Source organism: Cryptomeria japonica, chromosome 8 (genome assembly GCF_030272615.1).
Source record: "Cryptomeria japonica chromosome 8, Sugi_1.0, whole genome shotgun sequence".
Classification (NCBI taxonomy): domain Eukaryota; kingdom Viridiplantae; phylum Streptophyta; class Pinopsida; order Cupressales; family Cupressaceae; genus Cryptomeria; species Cryptomeria japonica.
The window spans coordinates 725,387,021-725,408,803 of record NC_081412.1 but is presented as its reverse complement, the minus strand read 5'-3'; the positions used below and the strand labels follow the sequence as shown (position 1 = coordinate 725,408,803).

The 21,783-nt window shown below is 35.1% G+C and overlaps 1 protein-coding gene across 1 annotated transcript in view; it reads left to right on the top strand.

Moving 5' to 3' along the window:
• Window positions 1–2,817: 2,817 nt before the first annotated feature.
• The window catches only part of LOC131046750 (autophagy-related protein 9), a 39,241-nt gene continuing 20,275 nt past the window's right edge, over window positions 2,818–21,783 (top strand). Inside the window, exons 1-3 of the mRNA XM_057980538.2 lie at window positions 2,818–3,322; window positions 20,229–20,905; window positions 21,020–21,340. Coding sequence (XP_057836521.2) covers window positions 20,268–20,905; window positions 21,020–21,340 — 959 coding nt within the window. The 5' untranslated portion in view covers window positions 2,818–3,322; window positions 20,229–20,267. The remainder of the gene's footprint in view (window positions 3,323–20,228; window positions 20,906–21,019; window positions 21,341–21,783) is intronic.

Here is a 21,783-nt window from a genome sequence, read left to right as displayed (position 1 = left end):
ATGAATAATGTCATTCTAGGTTCCCTCTGGTACCTGTGTAGGGTCATATCAGTACATTAATGGAACCCTAATTACCTACAACAAATAGTTAGAGAAAACACTTCAAATTTGTACCAAAACCATGCTTGAATTCTCTAAAGTAGAGAAAATATAGTGTTATCAACTATCAATATTTTTTCATGTCGGATACTTTCTAGTGATCATGTGACTTTTAATGCCATTTATATGAGTCACAAAGGAAATTGATAAAAAAATAGTAGGGCTAAATCTAGACAACCAAAACACTTAGGAAAGTATTTTGAACTAGTGAGGATTGGGGAAATAGAGCATGAATAGGAATGGTAATAAAGGATGGGAAATTTTTAAGGATTGATACTTAGAAGGATTAGAGGAAAATGATCAAACCTTAGACCTATAGGGAGTGATGAAAATGGTATGACCATCAAGAGATGCTCAATACCTTGGCAAAAATAACATACAAAAAGGTTTACAAGGAAGACTTCATCAAGAGTTAGGGCAGAGAATAAGTTACAACCAAGCTCGATGACCCAATAGAAAATAAAAGGAACGAAGGTACAAAGGAAAGTGATCAGGGATGAAAGAATCAATAATTCAAGGTGAAGGATACCACTCAACAACCAAGGCCAACAACCTAACAAAGGAAACTTTCAAAGGAAAACCTCATCAGAATCAAACTTGGGATGAAATTTATCACAACTTGGACATCTAAATAGATTAATAATCTCACACTTAAACCATTTTTTTACAAGGGATTGATAGGTTGTCAGGGTTTGCAAGAAAAGTATGAGAGTAGAGACATCCCTAAGAACCCAATGACACTTAGATATACAATTAATGACCAAGTCTTATATATATTTTTTAAAAGATTCACTAGTATGGGTACATAGTAAACAACAAAGGGATAACACGTGGCAACATTTTAGACAAAATTCAAACCATGACAAGCCACATATGGAATCTTTAATCGATTATAAGAGGTTTATTCAAAGAATGTAAATGCACACATGGGTTAAACCAATTTAGACTAAAATTCTTTTTGGGTAAAGATGGTGGGGCACCAACATTAACAATATTGTGATAGAAGCATTAATTGTGATAAGTTGATTTTATCATGGTTATAGTAGCTCACTCGGGTACTTTCATCATTAGGAGGCTTTGTTTGAATAATGTGAAAATAATGAGGACTTTGGTAAGATATATGAGAAGATTATACTTGAGATTGTAAAAAGTGATGCAACACCACATCAAAAGACTTAACTTAAGAAGAGTCCCATCAAGCAACCTCACACAAACAACCACTTGAACCCGTAGTATATCACACGTTACCTAGCATGCAAGCAATAAGGAAGAGACCCCACTTTACATGCTCTCACAAAAAAAGACACTCACGATAATCAAAGAAATGTTAAAACAATTCTTGTCCATTCTATTAGTTGAAAATATAAATGTTACATTTAATTACTTGGATGACAATTCATAGAGGAATGGATTAAATTTCCCATTTCTTCCTTGATAATGATCATACTCACACCTTAATCCTAACAAGGTTTGGGATGACTTTATGGTCATGGATCTAACCTATGATCTAGAATCTTCCTAGCAATTAGTAGTGTTTTGCTTTATAACTTTTATTGATATATGATCTTATTCTCTTCTTTATCAAAATTATCGGGGACTAGTCACATTTAAAAATACATTAAATAACTATTACTAAATCAAAAGAAGCCTTTCCTTAGAAAAATCCTCCAAAATTGAATAGTACAAAAAATAGAAAGCAAGTAGCTGAATATATAGATTATTTACTCTTTTTATTTTAAGAATTTGAAATATTTTTGATTTAGATCCGATTCTCTCTAAAATCAATGGACATTATATTAGGCTTCATTATTAGAACAAAATGTATTAAATTTCCTCACCTTCTAGTACATAACATCAATTTTATGTTAAAAGAGTGTTTAGTCAACTCAAGGTAGAAGGGTGAGGGAGGCCAATTGGTCAAATTTGAATTTTGAATTTTCTATTGGAAAGGGAAAATTGTGCTATTACGTGGTCACTCACATGATAATACACTTATTATATAACCCAATAAAAATGAAATGTAAGTGGAAAATGACTAAATGGAGGTAGGCACACATATACGTGTAATAAACATGTAGATAAGGACAATATAGAACAATATATAAATAGATAGAAGGAAAAACAATAGAGTTCTTTGATAAAAGTCAAACTCCATGTCATATAGAACAAGATTGAAAATACACCAAATAAAGAATACAATTGATGTAACTAAGATTAACAATTAAGTCCGAACTTAGGTTCACAATTTGATCAATAACATTCAAGAGTTGGCCTAAGAAGTGGGTGATATTGAATTAAAAGTTAGAAAGCTAAACCATGCAAATAATTCTATTCACCTAACAAAACTATAAATACAACTTAATTTTGTAGAGAAATAAAAACCTTAACAAAAGAACTAATCTTAATTAATAATGAAAAACTAAACCTATTTAAAGAATGATTCTGATGTAAAAAATATAATATGAAAAAAAAAAATTAAATAAAAAATCATAAACAACAACTTCACACAAATTAATGTAAATAACTAAATATATCTGCCAAACTGTTTTAAGCATCTGGCAGTTCGATTTCAAATTTAACCTTATTGCATTAAGGGCCTACACCTTTTCACTAATAGGAGTACCGGTGACAAGTGTACTTCATATTTAAAAAACCCCTAATTTAACTCTGGTATATAAAATTGGAAAAGCAGATACCGGAAAAAGCAAAGAATTTACAATTTTACCGCGACTCATTTTTTTTGCATTTTCGTGTGAGACTCTCTGCATTGCGTCCTTTGCAGAAAAAACGAACGAGGGCATTTTTTTCAGCCTTCATTCAATATATATATTTTCTTCTATACGATTGTCCATTCATAATTCCATCGCTCTGCACCGATTGTACTCTGCACATCACGCAAAAATACTCACATATATAAACTTCAAAATTGAAAATTTGCGAGCCTCCGTTGCAGAATAATTCGTTGCTGCGAGGGAACAGATGTTTGTAAAGAGTAAAACAGGCTACAAGGCACACAATATTGCATTATAGGGTTTCAGAACTAAAACACGGGCCATCTGCCTGCAGTCTCTGTGGTCCAATTTCGGTGTTTTGTGACATTGGGTTTGGAGGAATTGGGAATCGTTTGGTGGGTTCTAGATGATTTTGTGATAACGGGTTGAAAATAGATTGTGGGTGTCTTTTTCTGTGCGGAAAACTGCCCCTGTTTTGGTTATATAAGAAGGTATGCTTTGCTGTCGAATTCAGGGCTAGTTTATGATTATGGAAATGGTTGGTTTTGCAATTGAAATTTTTTCTCTTTTTTTCTTTTCTTTTCTCTTCGTAATTGCTAGGCGAGGCAATGGGTTTTTGGGCAACATTATTGAGTTTTGTTGGCACGGGTTTCATATCAATGTAGTTCATAATTGTTACACCAATATAATATATCTACTGAATAAGGAATATAATATATCTAGAAATACATAATAATCAAAGGAATATAGTTTATCGGAACAACAGAAATTTCCTCACAATACGTACTTCTATTTACATATACATAGAAAAACATAATCATCATTTTCTTCCTGCTCTGAAGAAGGAATACCTCTCCACGGCTACCAACTCAAATTTCAAAACTCAACCGGAAACAAATTAACTTTAAGTGTATTTTAGATGGGCAAACACTAGTTTAACTGAATATGACTTTTTTCTTCTGTATTCTCTTTTCTCTATGGTCATTAAAAAAATAAGATGAACATTCTTGCACAACGTTGTTTTCTTATTGTGGATCTTACTATGTTGATAAAATGTGCTTTATGGCTTCATTATTTTACTAGGGTTCTAATATGTTGTTTCAATCCTGGTGCAGGTGGGATATGAATCCTTCTCTTTTTAGTCATTGAGTTGTTTTATTTCTTTCTAGTTCACTTTAATTACTTATAATTTATAAAGTAGAGAAACATGTGCATGCCAATGCTATCATATAAGTTTGATCAATTTTCATACTTCTGCGTCTTCAATTACCAGGGGTGGAGGATGATGCTTGTTACTCCTCTATGAGCTCTGCCTAATAAACGTGGTACATCATAACCGTGCGCTCTAAATTTATATGAAATTCCTTCTCGAGCTCTGAATTGAACTAAGCCACATTGGTGACATCGACATTTCTGAGTGTCAATAGAGTTATAACACACTGGTGACGCCAACATTTACGAGTGGACAACAGAGCCACCTGCGTCTTAATAGTTATGAGCTTGTTATTAATCACAATAGTCATACTTTAATATTATAACCTTCCACTTATTTTTACACCGATAAGTGTTTTTACAATGGCAGCTGAGGGGGATGGAGGGTTGTAACCGTGCCTTGTTATCCGATGTTATGAGCATTAATCAAATTTGGGAGAGATGACTTAGAACAAAGTTATTTGTTAGATAAAAGTTAAAACTCCATGGGTGGATTAATGCAAATTTTTTCTTAGAGCCCATAATTTGTATTAGATCTTCATTGGTTCCAAACTGGTTGCATAGCAGGTTCATTTATCAGTTTTACACTTCAAGTGAGGAAAGGCGGTGTTTTTTCCACGACAATTATCTCGATTTCCTTTTACATCTGCAACATGTCAGTTCCCCATAACACATCAAGTGAGGAAAGGCGGTGTTATGGGGAACTGACATGTTGCAGATGTAAAAGGGAATCGAGATAATTGTCGTGGAAAAACACCGCCTTTCCTCAATCGATGTGTAAAACTGATAAATGATAAGATAGTTTAACTTAACAGCCTTTGGTCTGCATATGGGAGAAGCTGTGTATTGCCTGGCTTTAAACTGGTGAATGCTATTTGGGGATGAGTGTGAGGCGTTTCATGAATTGAATCTCCTGTTGTGTAATTGAGATGTATGTTGAATATATTTTTGCAGAAGGTTGTATCTCCTTAAAAATATATTGTTCTCATAGCACTTGGCGCAAATTGGCCACACAAACCCTGATAACAAGTTTTGTATAAATAAAATGGAGGGACAAAATTGAAAGTTCAGTTAAAGAGATTTAAGATCTAAGAGAATTATGCTGTATATGCATCATCATTGACTTTGAATAGAGGATGAATGAATTGAAATTCCTTGTTTTGTTCAAAGATGGTGGTGAGAAGCAACTACACTTGACTTTCGAAATTGTATTACTATTTGATGTGTTGGTGGAATGAACATATGCTGTTATGGTTATTGTCAGATGTGTGAGAAATAAGAGAACATCTTGGACAGCCTTCATTGCCTTTGTTGAGTTGTGAATATTTCATCTGTGGACTCCCACCCTCTTTCTAAATAAAAGCACCATTTGGTGAGAGATTTGTCAAGACTATGTTGATTCTCCCTGGTATTAATTTGGAATCATTTTTGGCTTTGAGTTTGGTAGGTGTTGTACGCTGCAAGACCATAAATTTTGGTGTAGAAACACCCCAAGCTTTTGAAATAGAAAAAAGTGGCTTATCGATAGAATTTTGGAAAATGATTCTAGAGCTTATTTGAATTGGGCTGCCAAGTTTGAAGGGGCCTACAAGAAACTTCAATCTTGTTAACAGAAATTAGAATAATCAATGCTGGTAAGTAGGGGTTTTTATGGGTTTTTTTATTCGATTTTGAAGTTTTGTCGGATTTGACTTATGTTGTGTTTAGTTAGTTCAAGATAACCTCAATGAGTAGTTATATTTGTGCTATTTAACATATCTAGGAGTTATACAGTGGTATATGCTACTAGCTTAAATATCTTAAATACAGAAATGTTTTAAATGTCGATACTCAAGAGATTTAACTTTTGACTTCCAAGATTTGTTAGCAGCCCTCCGAAGTTGATATCTCAAATACTAGCTCTGCCTCTATCATGGAGACATTTGGTTGATTTTTTATAAGATGGGAGCTTGCATAAAATTAACATCAGTCAAATCCTAAGTAAAATAATGTTTTATTAGCATCTGAAAACATTGAACAAAAAATATTACACGAATTTGATGATAGATTACTAAAAATTGCAGGTTACAGTGTAAGGCGTGTCAAATAGACCACACCAACTACCTCAAGATAAAGGTAAAATAGTCTAATATCCTAGTTATCCAACACATACATACAAAACCGATGCTTATGAGCACAAGTCTGAACAATACAACATAATTAGCAAAGCATGATTTTAGTAGTATTTCAATAGTCAACATTGACAAAACATCCCAAAATCACTGTTCAATTCTAGCAGCATCTGATATTATTTCTCTCCATTTACATATCAAAATCCAAGGTACCAATAGGAAGAGAATAACTCCTATTGCTGCCGCCCATCTTGTCATTGTTCTGGTCGTGTAATTTCAAACTCAATAGGCTGATCAGCCTGCACAGCCTGTTCAAGAATATCATATTTAGCTGATAGGCTATATTATGTGGCGAAACCCCACTGAATTTTCCTCCTGTCTGACTCCGGTATTTTTTTCTGTCAATCTCAGGCATTGAGATTTTGTTGCTGTTGCCAGTGATGTTGTCCGTAAAGGTGTATGAAACTCAGACTCTGATAATATTTCCAATTGCTACTACTAGGAGACTACTAAATATGTCTCATCTGCTAACAATCATAAATTGTTGGGTTGTGGTCAGCAGCTGTTCACATCACTCAGTGAATTTCCAGGCACACCAGCGTATAAATTATCAATATCCACACCTAACAAACCATCCACTATTCTGCACAATTATTTTAAACAATGACGCCATTGATTATTATTTCTCAAACCACCAAGAAGACTTCAAAACCAGGCACCAGAACATAAACCAACCAGTAAAACAACTGACAAATTCCAAAACGCTTAACCCAAATATTCAACTAATCAAAGAAAGAAATCAAAGCCAAGATCATACCTTTACCAAAGGAGACAGGGCTTACTGTGGCATGCAGCAGACCAGTAAGCCCTTCTCCATTTGCATACACATCTACCAAAACATTTCCAGCAATTATACTTGACAAAAATCCACCTTCATCATGCTTTGATGGATTTCCATATGCTGTTCCAGAGCTCCCATTTTATCACAGGTAGGAAGGGTGCTGGCAAAGGTTGTTAAATCTGGCTTCACACCTGCCAATTGCATTTGCTTGAAAGTTTTGAAAGCTTTTTCAACAAATTCTTTTTGTGCATATCCTGCAATCATTGCAAGCCATGAGACCACATTTTTCCCAGTGTTTTGTAGAGTAGGAAACTGATAAGAGTTATTGTTGGGTCGGAATATACAATTGCATATATTTTGTTTATCTTCACCAAAGGTTCGACATATATGGAAGGAAAGTGACAAGTATTATTGGTGTTGGGTGAGAATTTAAAATTGTAAATATTTTCTATGTTTGGAATTTAAGGGTATTTTGTTAGAGCTTAGTTTTTCCTCCTTAGGATATGAAAATTTAATTCATCTCTTTTAGAGGAATCTACTACCTAGCTGAGTGAATTGTGGTGAGTGTTGTATATGCAATCATCCATAATAACAATTAACAAATTGATGAGCATTATTGGTTTAACACAAGAATTAACAATTATAAATGTGCCCTTTATCTTCAGCATTGAGAGGGAGATTGTTACAGCAGGGTTTTTGCTCACTACAATATGAAAATTTAATTATTTCTTTCAGAGTAATCTACTACCTAGTAGAATGAACAGTCGTGAGTATTGTATTTGTAATTGTTTATGTTTACAAATCCTTTCTCATAGTGCAGATCTGGTTTTGTAAATTGGGGGTGAGACATCTAGATGAAAATTTGATATGCACTATCGGAAAATAATCCTTCAATCATGGCATTCCATGAGATCACTTTTCTTTGAGACATTTTCTTAAACAGGTCATGTGCTTTGTCTATGCTTCCACATTTTGCATACATATCAACTAGGGTAGTGGCAACTACAACATCTGACAAAATTTCTCTATGCTCAATGCTTTGATGGCTGTCTATACTCTTTTCCAAAGCTTCCATTTTGGTACAGGCAGGAAGGATATAGATGATGACACAGTGAAACATGATCAACCATGGAGCAAACCACAATAGCAGCATCGTTGTAAATATTCCTAAGCCTATGTGCATATGTGCTCTTCAGGCACCAAGAAAACACATCCACAAAACCACCACAGGTTTAACTGGCATCTAAATGATAAAGTTTAAGGTGTCCTCAAGATAGCCAGCACGAGCAAGAAGGTCAACCATGCACACATAATGATCAATTGTAGGTGTAGTTCAGCAATGGTCACTCATGTGATTGAAGTATGCACAACTTTCATCCACTAAACCTGCATGGTTGCCTGCACAAAAAACACAAGCAAAGCTTGCAATGTCAGGATATGTTCCAGAGTGCTTCATTAATTCAAAGATTAAGTTCATCCTTGAAATAAAAAATATCCATTCTGAGAATATTCTGCAATCATTGCATTGCATGAGATGGTATCTCTTTGACGCATTTTGCATGCCTTTTCTATGCTCCCACATTTTACGCATTTCTAACTATATTATCTGAATAAAAATCCCCCAACCATTATGCTTTGAATGATATCTACACCCTATTCCAAAGCTCCCACTTTGGCATAAGCAGGAAGGATGTTGGCAAAGGTTGTGGAATTTGTATTTACACCTGCCAATTGCTTTTGCTTGAAAGTTTCTAAAGCCTTTTCAACAAATCCATTTTGTACATATCATGCAACGATTGCAGTCAATTTAATACATATATGCATATGCATAACAACCTAACTTGTGTTGGATAATTTTAAGCTTAAAATGTACCAACCAAATAAACACAATTTGCAAGAAAGCTATTTACACAAACTTTATAAATTGAAAGGGATGAGACAGAAAAACAGGACTTCTGAATTGATAGAAAAACTTAAGACGGACAGTAAATTTGAATGGTTACCATTTCAATAATGAACCATTCAAAACCAAGCTAACAGATTTTCTATCCTATTTATTATTTATCAATTAATTCTCTGCCAGAACCTACTCATGGAAAGTTCTCCTAGGATGACCACTTTGATTGGACCAACATCAGTAATATGTTCAGTAGCCAAATTATTAGCAAATATCACATAAGGGTGAATTCTTGCAGTGCTGAGACCCTGGTTTTGTTGCGTTCTATGTTAAAATATCGATGAATTTGTTTTTTTTAAAATGGAATGTCATTTTATTTGAAGATTGACGGTTTTGTGTAAGCACAGGTCTAATAATTTTTTTTGTAAAATAAAGAGTATTGAATGTAAAGATGTCCAGATACATGTCACACAAATGAAAATCGGCTTCAATTCCAACATTAAGCAATCAAGGTTAAGAACCATTTTCAAGGAGTTCCTTGTATTAGAACACACAACACATGGTACCTTGCACTACTTTGTTATATTTACAACTTGCCTATTTGCAACTCTACCATCGATGTTGACAGTCTCCTGTTGTCACCATGCCTATGGTGTGCTCCATTTTTTAGGCAGTTTCTGTCAAAATTGTAATTTTAGAAGTTGTAGAGCAGTTGAGATAGAACCAACTGTAACGTAAATGTTATGCAAATGAGTTGTTGGGTAGACTGCTAAATCCTATTGGAGGTCTCTCATAGGAGATTAATTAAACATGTTCTATTCTCGGGGTTTTTGCATGTCCATTTACAAAAATCCCTTTTCTTGGTTCCACGAGTCTATGCCATGGCCATTTGTAGCAAAATGTTTTAGATAGAAGCTATGGTAGTATAATATTTTATCAACTTATTTACAATTTTTGAGATGTTTAGATTGCCTTGTGGACTACAAAAGTTAAAAATATTTAATAGTGAAGTTCAAATTTTCAATTCTAATGCAACAGTTTCTTTTGAATTTCATGATTGTTTTACATGAGCACAAAATATCAAAATTGTGAGATGAAGTGCAAGAGTTTTACATAAGCACAAAGATTAAATTTAAATATATTTTCTTAGCACATTTTAATGAACGTGCATTATAGTGTTTATTTTTTAATATGTAAATGAGGTATTTGCTTTTAACGTGATATATTGAATTGTAATGTTGGAATCTCATTTTTGGCTTAAGATAAATGGGAAAATGCGCTAAATTTCATATTATGCATTAGTTGTGATGTTACTTGCTAGAATTGAAAAGTCACTCCTTGAGTTTGAAAGGTGCACAAATTAAATATTATTTCACAGGATATTGACAAAATATTGAATTTATGGCCTACGCTTTGGGAGGATACCAACCATATTAGATGCTTTGACTGTCTAATTTTTTTCCTTCATGTTTCATTGTATTTGGGTACATGATAGTTTTTCTAACATACACACAACCAAGGTGTGCCCTGTCATTGGCATTAGGCTGAAAAATAAAATTAATGTTTGCATTCTTAGGTAAAGCTTAGGTTAGGGTTAGTATTAGTTAATGTATATCTTATTATCGGCGTAACCATTGGACCTTCTTTTGGTGCAAGTGCTGGTTTTATGCTTTTTTTTAATTTGTTCTAGAACATCACAAGGCCAACATCTAATGACATTGCAATTGTCTTACAAATTAATTTTTTTTAATTTGATCTAGAACATCTAAGACAATTGCTGATCCTTCATCCAACATCTTCATAAATCATTCTTTAGGGATCTCTATAGTAACATTGAAGACACTGTCAAAGTAGGTGAGTCTTTTAGAAAACTCTATAAGGTGCCTCCTGGTGGCTTGAAATACCTCATCATTTCTCCTTTTGCATATTTAAGTAGTTAACACCAACCAGAAGTTGTTAAGAGTTACATCAAAATAATTGACATATCCAAACGAAATTTCCTCTTAAGAAAAGTCTTTGGTTTTTGTCTTCAATTATATTTTAGTTTGTAATCTATTTGGAGCCTTTTTTTGTCTTCCTCTTGCTATTGTGTCTGTTTGTATTTTGGACTCCCATTGATCTAGTTTGGTCACATGTGGACATGAATAGAATAATTTTCTTTCTTCCCTTCTAAAAAGGGTAGTCATTTGAATTTGTTGTTTTCTACTATGTTGTGTGAGGGTGGGGTCACTTTTTGAATGTCTTCTTAGGACGAAAGTCAAAAGAGATCAGCTCCCTACCATAAAAAACAAGTGAATGGAGATGGCATGGTTGATCTTTCATCAATAGTTTTCCCTTTCCTTTGAAACTTCTATAGAATCACCGCATCAATTTATATGTATTCCCAAAATAATAAGGACAATTATAGATGGCAGATTATAGTATTGGATATTCTAAGAGTTCACCTCATGCTCGATATAAGTGAAATAAAAGAAGACTGATTTTGATGCACACTCTATATGCAATGTCAAGTGTTACTATGACCTATCCCACAAGATCTGACATGAGCCATCACACAAGAAGCCTGTGGCTCAAGTTGATATGGTAGAAGTTGAAGTGGAGCAATACTTTGAGGAGTATGCTTTCATGGCATATTTGTAAGACAATTGCGATGTCATTAGATGTTATTTCTTTGATTAATGCATCATGTCGTTTCACATATTGTAGGGATTCGAATCGAGGGGATTGTGGATGGAAGGATTTAGGATTATGTTGAGTGGTTTTACAATATTCATGGTCAAGGATGTTAGGTTTGTTATGAAAATAAACAAGAACTTGTTACCTATCAATCAACTTACAAATACCCCTAAAATTGCTGTAGATTGTTGTGGTAATAAATGCATTATGAGAGTCTAAGAGATGTTAAATAGGGTATTATGGCTGTGTTGATGTGTGTTTTGACACACTAACTTGTGGAAAGTTTCATTCCTCTTGAAAAGGGGTGCGAAGCTGTTTACTTACAAGTGGCCTACTGGTATCTTTAAAAGAGAGATGATAATTGCTATTGAAAGTGTGCTTTGGCTTTCTCAGTCATAGGTGAGATTCCTCAATGTTTGTGAACAAAAATTACCAAGGGGAAGATGTATCTTTGAAATTCCAATATAAAACTAGTCTAGTTCTATTCCTATAGTAATTCCAAACTAATTAAGGCTTTAAAAAGTTTAAAAGAGAGGTAAGGAAGGCGGGAAAGAAGTGCAAAAAGAATTATACCAGTCTACAGATAAAGGTAATTTATAATGATTGCCATTTTCTCTTGATCACCAAGTCCCACAAATCTTTAAATCTTGCTGGGTAGAGACCAGACCTTGCATTGTCTTCAAACACCAATATGACAATCTTCCAAGGAAATAACATGTATTTACTAGTAGTACAAGTAGCAACAATTCGATTATCACCATGTTTCTTACTTGCGGGAACATATCTAAGTTAATGTAAGTTAGAAAAAAAAGTTTATTTGGTTATCTCAATTATGCATTGAAATATAGATGTGAAAAATTATTGCAGTCTATTTAAATTAATTAGGGAATAGTATATAATTTATTACCACTGTCAAAGCTCCCAATGTTAGGAAATGGATCTAAATATCTAGTTTGACTCGTTTTATAAATTTTTGGGCCTGGAGTCCTTTCAGACTGCCAAACTAGCTCCAGGGAAAGAATTTCATACAGGTGAATTCAATTGAACAAGGATTCAGATTTAAAATGTTCAGACTGCAGGGCATGCATGACAACCTAGGAAAAACTCTGAGGAAGGACACATGACAGTGCTTGACAATAATGTACCCAAAAGGTTTGTTGGGGTACATTCCTCTTGCGAGGCATAGATGTGGTGTGTAAAGACAATTGGATTTTAAAGCCTTAATTTTTTGATACTCCTCAGTCCTTGTCTCTCAGCTGAAGAGGTTTCAGCCTTAGAATTATGCTCCTGTATTGGTTAGTTAAAATGATTCTGTGGGTTTAATATAAATAATAAAACCCTCCAACAAAAAAAAAGAGGTAAAACTAATTGCAAGAATTACCCTGAATGCAAAGCACTATAGAACAGTATGAAACATCGAGAATGATAGCTGTCAACCTCTAGGAAGCTTTGGGGAAACAATGCAAGTCTGGATGCAAAAGTAGACATAAACTAGGTTATAAGAATGATTTTGGATTCAGAATCCCCTCAAGTTTAAAGATGAAAATCAAAGGATTTTTGCTGCAAAAAGTCCTGGAAATGAAATTAATTAAACTAGGGATAAATCTGGGATTCAGTATGAAAATCAATAAGCCAAGCCCAATTGGATGCGAGAGAAAACAAAACCAGATTTAAGAGTATTTTGGATTCAGGGATGGCTTAGAGGAGAAAGTAGGAAAATTTGTGATATAGAGGTGTGGAGCTGTTCTGGTTGAAATGAATATAAAATTAGGCTTATAACAGATTTAAGGTTTAAACCCAAACATGAAAAACAATTTAGCCAGGACAAATCACATCTCAGGTCTGCAAACAAAAATGATGCTAGGAATCTGATGCAAAATGATTATTATTAAACCCAAGGAGAATACATTTTGGCATTACAGGAAAGTCACTATCTCAGGAAATAAAATAACCGAGGAAGCCCAATTGATTGCAATCAGACATAGATGAATCCAAATATGAGTATGTGATAGACCAACAAAAACTTTACACTAAGAAAGCCAAGAAAGGATATGAAATGTAAAACAAAAGGGGGCCTATGCAAGCCAGTTGATTTAAATTTCGGAATGTTGTAAGAAGTGAGTCACAACAGGTTGCCCTAGGAATAGGACAAGGTGGCCTATGCAAGCTAGTTGATTCAAATACAATTATTTTGCATGTATTATATACAGAGGGCAATGGTAGCATTTTTTGACACGAGAGATGTGGACATCTCAACCTTCAATATTTGGCCAAATTGAGCAGATTCGTTATGGTTATAGATCCTCATTTATTGAGGACAAGTTGGATATATGTGAAGGATGGTTGGTTGGCAAGTAGAATTGGAAACCATTTCTTACAAAGGGAGCATTAGATCTTATTTATGTAGATTAGTGTGAGCCATCCTAGAAATCAATTGCAACTCTACACAAGATATTTTTTTAAATGCTTATTAATTTATCTAGAAAAATGTTGCTCTACTTTATATAGTATAAATCTTATTGCATTGTTTCTTTTCTAAAATCAAAGCTTTGGTTTAGAATTAAATAGTAGATGATCAAAACATTGAGATTCAATAATGGGAGATGGGTTCATTTTGAAGTAGTTTAAAGACTACAGTGAGAAGGAAGACATTTAGAGCAAGTTTATAGTTCCCCAAACTCAACAAAAACATTACAGTCATGGAGATTGTCGAGCACATGATGGACAATAAAGGCATGTTGTATAGATATTGTGGTGCCGTGTAATAGTGCACACAATTGTGTCACTTCTCAAAGTCATCTAAAGATTGCAAGATTTGACTAAAGAATTTTGGTCAAAGCTCAAATCCAAAGTAACCCATTTTTTCGTTTTGGTTTAATTGCATACTATTTACTATTTTAATCTCAATAATAGAGTAAACTAGATTCCAAGAGATTCAAAGATTTCTTTGTTGTTCTTGTTGTACTCCATCACACTCACTGGTTTGGCCACATTGATATTTTTTCATAGTTCCACGGAGTTTTTTGATGGGGGGACGGGTTTTGGGGATAGGAGGACCAAGGGCTTGAGTTTGGGGGTGATGAGGGGACATGGAGTAGGGGTGGCGAGGGGATGGTGCAAATACATATAGAATTTGAAAAATTAGTTATAAAAAATGTGTATGGAATAAGTATAATAATTACAAATGAATAATCGACATACTATGTAAATTTTAAACTAATAAACATGACAATGATCGCATTGAACTTAACACTGGTGAGCAAAGTTTTGGAACTTTGGGAGATAAGTATAAGAATTGCAAATGAAACTTTGGCATACTAAGTGAAGTTTAAACTAATAAACATAAAAAACATAGCGATGATTGCATTAACAACCACAATTGTGGGTGGAGGTTTGGGGTCAAGGGGCAGTGGTCCTTGCAAGGTTTTAGGTGTAGAGCCCCCATTTAGGTCAAGGGGTAGATCCCCCAATGAGGTCAAGGGTGAGGTTGTTGGGGCAAAGGCCCTAACCAGGTCAAGGGGTAGCATCCCTTGTGGGGCTCTAGGGCTAGTAGGGTCATGGGGCAATGCTCCTCGTAGGGTCCAAGGGTAACACTCTTGGTGCACTCCTTGTTGCAATATGAGGTGGGGTTGAGGGGTGGAGCCCCCTCCACAAAGCACAATTAAGGCTTCCAAAACCTCACAAACCTTCATGATGAATGCCATTTTCACAATTTTATCATCATTTTTTGTTTTCACTTGTTTCTGATTAGGGGCTGTGGGAGATCCCTGGGATGGTAAGGGGACACTTGGAAGTCTTTGGGTCGTTGGGGGATTGTACCGGTGTCCCTAATCTCCCTAGCATCCTAGTAGAGGTGGCGGTGTGGTTGGGGGAGGTGTCCCCCAAGTCACTGTTTCTTGAAAACGTCCCCATCTCGCAAACGTAGGCAATTTGTTTTTTTGGGGGGGGGGGTATGTTGCCATGCTTCACTATATTCTTTTTTCTCCATTTGTATGTTAATGATGAGGACCTCAGTTGTCCTCCATTCAAGACGTGGTTGTTTTGCCTCAAACTTGGCGAGTAGAAAAACTAGTTGGTGGTTCAGATAAGCATGTTGAATTTCCTCTCTTTTGACCTTTTCAAAGTGTTTTAACCAAAGTGGTATTCAAAAGTTGAAGGCAAACTTGAATGGGAGGCTGACATGTAGATTTAGTATGATGCCTTAATGAAGAATCACAGTTGGGAGTTTGTACAGTATGCAAACTTTAATTTGGCTAGATCAGTTGATATTTGGAGAGCAACCATTGGCAACATTTTCTGTTTGGGTTTGAGAGTTGTTTCATGGCAAAATAAGCTATGACACCTTAATGAAGAATCACAGTTGTTAATTGGTATGGTATGCTGACTTTAATTGGGCTAGATCAGTTGATATTTGGAGATTAACTACTGGCTACATTTTCTGTTTGGGTTCAAGAGTTGTTTCATGGCAAAATAAGCTATGATGCCTTAATGAACAATCACAGTTGGGAGTTTGTACGGTGTGCAGACTTTAATTGGGCTAGATCAGTTGATATTTGGAGATCAACTACTGGCCATGTTTTCTATTTCGGTTCAAGGGTTGTTTCATGGCAAAATAAGCTTCAACATATTGTAGCTTTGTTTTCCAATGAAGACAATTACAAAGCAACTAATAGTACTAGCTGTGAAGCATTATGGCTATATTGAGTTTTATGTGATCTCCAACTTCCTTAGAGTATAGGGACACCACTCTTTTGTGACAATCATGGTGTTTTTAAGTTGGTGAAGAATCCTGTTTATCATGATTGCACCAAGCACATCCAGGTTCATCATCACATTTGATAAGTGGTTGATATGGAGACATTTCTCTCTTCTATTGCACATCTTGGGAACAGTTTGCTGATCCAATCACTAAACCTCTTGGTTCTATTCTATTTGTCAAAATTTCCTGCAAACTTTTGGCTGTCCCTAGTTTAGTCAATAAGGGGTAGTTTAGTCAATAAGGGGGCTACTGTTGGTTATAATTAGGGCCTGGCGGATTCCTATTGCCTTGGGCAACATTGGAATCCGCCAAAGGGGGCCAGCTCCTTCTCCTATATATAGGGCCAGGCCCCATACCTCTCGGCTCCACCAAAAGTCTTCACGCCACATCCAAACTCACCACGCCTCCTTGATAGGGCCGACCCTATCCATTTCGGTTAAAAGGAATTAAATGAATTAAATGTTAATTGCAAGAAGGCCGACATGATTAAGAAGTTAGCTACTCCTATAAATATAGCCTACACTTCACACAACATCAATCCAATTCAGTCCTTTGCAATAAGGTGCGAAATATTCTAAGGAAGCGAAATTGATATTCAAGTCAATTAACTTACAGCGAACTATACTAAGAGGTGTGCAGATCAGCAACAGAAGACAGCGAACTTAAGCAAGGCAGCAGATCATCTTCAAGAGATAAAGAACTCCATAGAAGGGTTGCTGCTACCATTGTTACATACAGCCAGTCAGATTAGAAGAACTGCAATTCATGACCTCCATTAGCAAACTAATTGTGAAGGCTCTATGTCATCTCCCTTTGTGACTGCAACATCTATGCTCCAGATAAGTGTGTAATCATCAGTTGAATTCAAAACCATAATCAGATCTGTGGATCTTTTCAGGCTGGGTTTTTCCTCCTAGGAGGTTTTCCCAGGGTATCTTTGTCTTGTCTTTATGCATTCATTTTCTGTTTCTATGCTTAAATCTGAAAACAATAAATCTAATTAAACCTAGTTATCAACAATTCTAATTTTCTAAGTGTTATCTAATCTGAAAGTACTAAAACTAACAGCTACTAGATATAATATATGTTTAGACTCATATGTATGTTGGCATTTATTCCTTATGATGATGATGAAATAGTAAATGCCATGGATTAGTTATGTCTAAAAAGGCAACTCACACTTTGTAAGTTATGACCACCAACATATTTTCCCCATAGATTAATAAATGCATTATAAACATTGGAATTTGTCCCACATAACTTTCTCATAATCTCCATACATTTCATTCTTCTAACAATAAACCTATGATATCATCAGTGTTCCCCAGGTACACATCCCTGCACTTTTTGTTGAGTTTCCAGGATGGGTGATGGGGACAGAATGCCCCTACCATGTCCCCGATTTTCTAAAAAAATGGGATGTCTCCGAGATGACCTACCCCCCGTCCCCCCACTACCTCAAGCCAGGGAAATTTTTATAGTTAGGGGAGCTGTGGGGGCCATTCTGCCATACCTGTCTCTTGGTTTTTCATGGAAATGGTCTGTGCCTTGCTTCAATTGTTATCCTTTGTTCAGCAGTTTTAAAATGTAATTGTTGGCTTCATTTAATACCCCATACTTGTCAATCTGCATTGCACAATACAAATGAACTCAACACTATCATTCAGATGTATGCTCTGTGAATTCTATATCATATGGGCTGCAAAATAAGATTGTAGTTTTGTAGTTACATTGGGGAGAGTAATTGGTATAGGAGATTTTACTTTTGCATGCAGATATCTCATTTGATTCCTCTGCAATTTCTCTGCAACCATTGGAGGTTTTATTTTTCTGTTGGATTTAATTGAACCTCTTGGCCCTTCAAATACATGGGTAACAGTAGCTGTCCATAAAACATTCACGTTCCATAGTTTAGACACATGTTTTTAATATTTGTAGTATGTTGATATAAAACTTTTGGGTTCAGATTTTCATTTTGATATATCTTCATTTTTTATTGCATCGTAAAAATTTCGGGTTCTGATGATAAATAGTATAACTATACATATACTGTAATGTCCCCTTTATATTTTTGTATGGTTTTGTACTTTGTTTTGTATTTTCTGATTTTTTTGGAACACGAAACAAATTGACAAAGTGAGCTGAAAATTGAGAATAATGATGGAAAATACTTGATAAAACCCTCAAACACTTAATAAGCCACATCTGAACCAAATTTTTACAATTATAGTTGTTGGTACAACCCCTAGTTGACATCAAATACTCAGATCTGATTTAAATATAAACTTGGAAACCCTCCTTGAAGTTGGAAGGTTTTTATTAATTTGCAAATGTTTACAAGGCTGGAAGCAAATCTAAAAATGACATCTAACTCATAAAGACGACCTTGAAGTTGTATAACTGACTGATTCAGCCATGATGATGACTTCAGTGACCTGTACAGATTGTTATAGCAGCTGTATGGATGCATCAGGGCTCCCAAAGGCCGATAAAATTATCATTAACTTATCCCATTGCCTGCACTCCCCTTTAAAATGTGGCCCCCTTTAAGATGTGCAGATCGCTCATCCTAATGATGGAATAGCTCTACAATTAGCTGCTACTCTGGTGCTCTGGTACAGCCAATATGAATGGTACAACTAGTAGTAAGCGCCTGTACAGTTAGGCCCACCGACTGGTAACCCGTAACACATTAAAAATAATAACTTTATTGTCTTCTCCTTGCTGGTGCTGATTGGAAACACCTAAATGCTGATATTTGCTGATGTATGGTCCCCAAAATGGCTGCAGATCTGGTATGGTTGGAATGAACGGTCTCTCGACTCTTTTTTTATGGCTGGTGCATCTCCAATCAACATACAAAATAGATTGATCAGCAGCAACAGATACCTTTGAAATCCACAAGGCTTAATCCAATAATTATTTGCTTACAAATCTAGTCAACAAAACCTTGAAAATTTTGCACAAATTGCTGGATTAGCTCAACATGCAAACTATAGGTGGAATTTGCTAATGCTAAAGAATGAGAGTTTTTGTCATCACCTCCAGAAATAAGAGCTAAGTGGGTTTTTTGTCCTCCCGGATCACTGTAAACAGCCAAGGGTTTTTGTCCTTGGATGTCAAACTGAAAGCAAAGCTCACAATGAAAAAGTCCAAATGAAATCTACCCCCCAAATGTGGTCAGGTGCCTTTTTTTATATTTTCCGATTTTGATTCTTGATTATTTTTATTACTTGAAATATAATTGTTATTTTAATGTGTCTAAATACACTTTTATTTTAATAATTTTATTTAAGTTTCTCCTAAAATTAAAAATTGCCGGGCCAAAATTAAAATATATTATTAACTAGTTTAATCTGAAAGGGGACATGACATATACACAATTTTCACCCATTTGTAATATATTATAATAGCTGTCCCACCACTATCTTGAAAATTTAGGAAATTTTTTTCTGTCCCTGAAGCCCCATAACTGCCATCATGAATTATTTAGTTTATTTAATTAAAAAAATGAAAAATTCAGTTCGGATTCAATGAATTATTGTTATTATGCTTTTGCTTTTTATATTTTAGGTGTGGGCATCAACACAGCGATTTGTATCAAAGCTTACAAACAAAGCTGAATTTCCCAAAGCCAAACCCGTATCCATACACATTTGCTAGTAACTATAATTTAGAGTGCTTAAGATTCATGCGCAAAACCCTAAAAAGTTACCACAGTTTGTTCTGTATGTAGATAGAAGGTTAAGTTTTATAAGCCGAATACTTTGCCTCCTTTCTGAAATTATGAATAAATATCTTGATGAAGTAACGCTATAAATGTTGATGTTTCTTTTCATCTGGTAGGTCATGCGAATTGTCATGATTATAGATTCTGACATTCTGTTGTCTGTTCCTGTAGGACAATGCTGCCTGAAGAGAGGCAAAACATCAAGAGTACATGATCTCCTTCGATAATGGCACATTGTACTCCAAGTGCAGCATGTGGTTGATGAAAATGTTCAGCGAGAGGAGTAATGCAAATGCTTTTAGGAATTTTTTTAAATGGCCATGGACAAGAAATCCTGGTGGAGCATCTGCAACTGTGGGGCTGTTAAGTAATGTGCCCCCTGAGATTGAGCTTTCTGATTATCAACCATTACCAAATGGTGATATTGAGAGCCCTTTGGATCTTCTTAAAGGTGAAAGACAAAAAGTGGGACCAATTTCAGATCTTGATCGTTTTTTTGAGCGTTTGTATAAGTATTACTGTGAACATGGACTTCGATGCATTGTGATTCGATGGATTGGTAATAATGTGAGCTTGGGGTTCACCATTGTCTTTTCGGGAATATGCTTGTTATGTGTGGACTGGCATGGTCTAATTAGTCTTAAATGTGGAGGACCTGGAGGCGATGCAGTTGAATGTGACCTTGCAAAGGTTGCATTTCGCAAGCATCCTTTAAAGCCATTCACTTTGTATACTGCAGTGGTTGTTGGATATTTAGGGTTATTTTCTTTATACTGGATTTTCTGCTTTCTCATATTCTTTTTACAGTTGAAAGACACACTGGAAATCCGTGACTTCTATCAGAAAAGGTTAGTTTTTTAATGGCATTAAGTTTAAAACTAACAATTGAATTCTTAATTTGCAGAAATTCTGTTTAATTACACTTAGGAGTTTAACCATTATTTACTGTATTCTTTTTGCAGCCTGAATATTACAGATCAAGAGTTGCAAAGGATGTCCTGGTCAGCTGTATTAGAAAAGACCATTCAGTTTCAGAGCATTGAACGGCTTTGTGTTGTCAAGGATCTCTCTGCACATGATGTTGTGATGCGCATCATGCGCAAAGATAATTACTTGATCGGGATGTTGAACAAGGGTGTGCTTGCCTTATCAATTCCTCAATGGGTCCCTGGTGCAGGGCCTGTTGTTCAGCGGGAAGTCAATGGAACTGAGAATCGTCTGATTTTGACAAAGACTCTGGAATGGAGTTTGAAATGGTGTATATTGCAATATATGTTTGACAGGTTTTATTCCTACCTTTAATTGGAGCTGTTAATTTTTTTGCTAGATATCAGTTAGATGAAGCAGATTGTGATAGGATCAATTTTGTGGCCATGAAATGTGCAAAACCCTTCTTTGATTGCTATGCAGCCAAACTTCTACATTTATTGCATGCTCTAAACTGTTTGTGTGTATAAGTAATGCAAGTAGAAATAAAACCATTGCTCAAATCATTGCAAATAATTTCTATTTAAAACCAGCTAATGGAAATATTCAAACATTTTGACTAATTTATATAAAATGCCAGCTATTCTGGCTATGTCAATATTATATGGGAACAATCATTTATTCATTATGTATGATAGCAGTAAATCCATAGGCAGTAGTTAATGAGATCTCTATTGTTTTATTTGGATGGCAAACTAGGAATGCTGTTATTATTTTGACATTTAAATATATGTATATG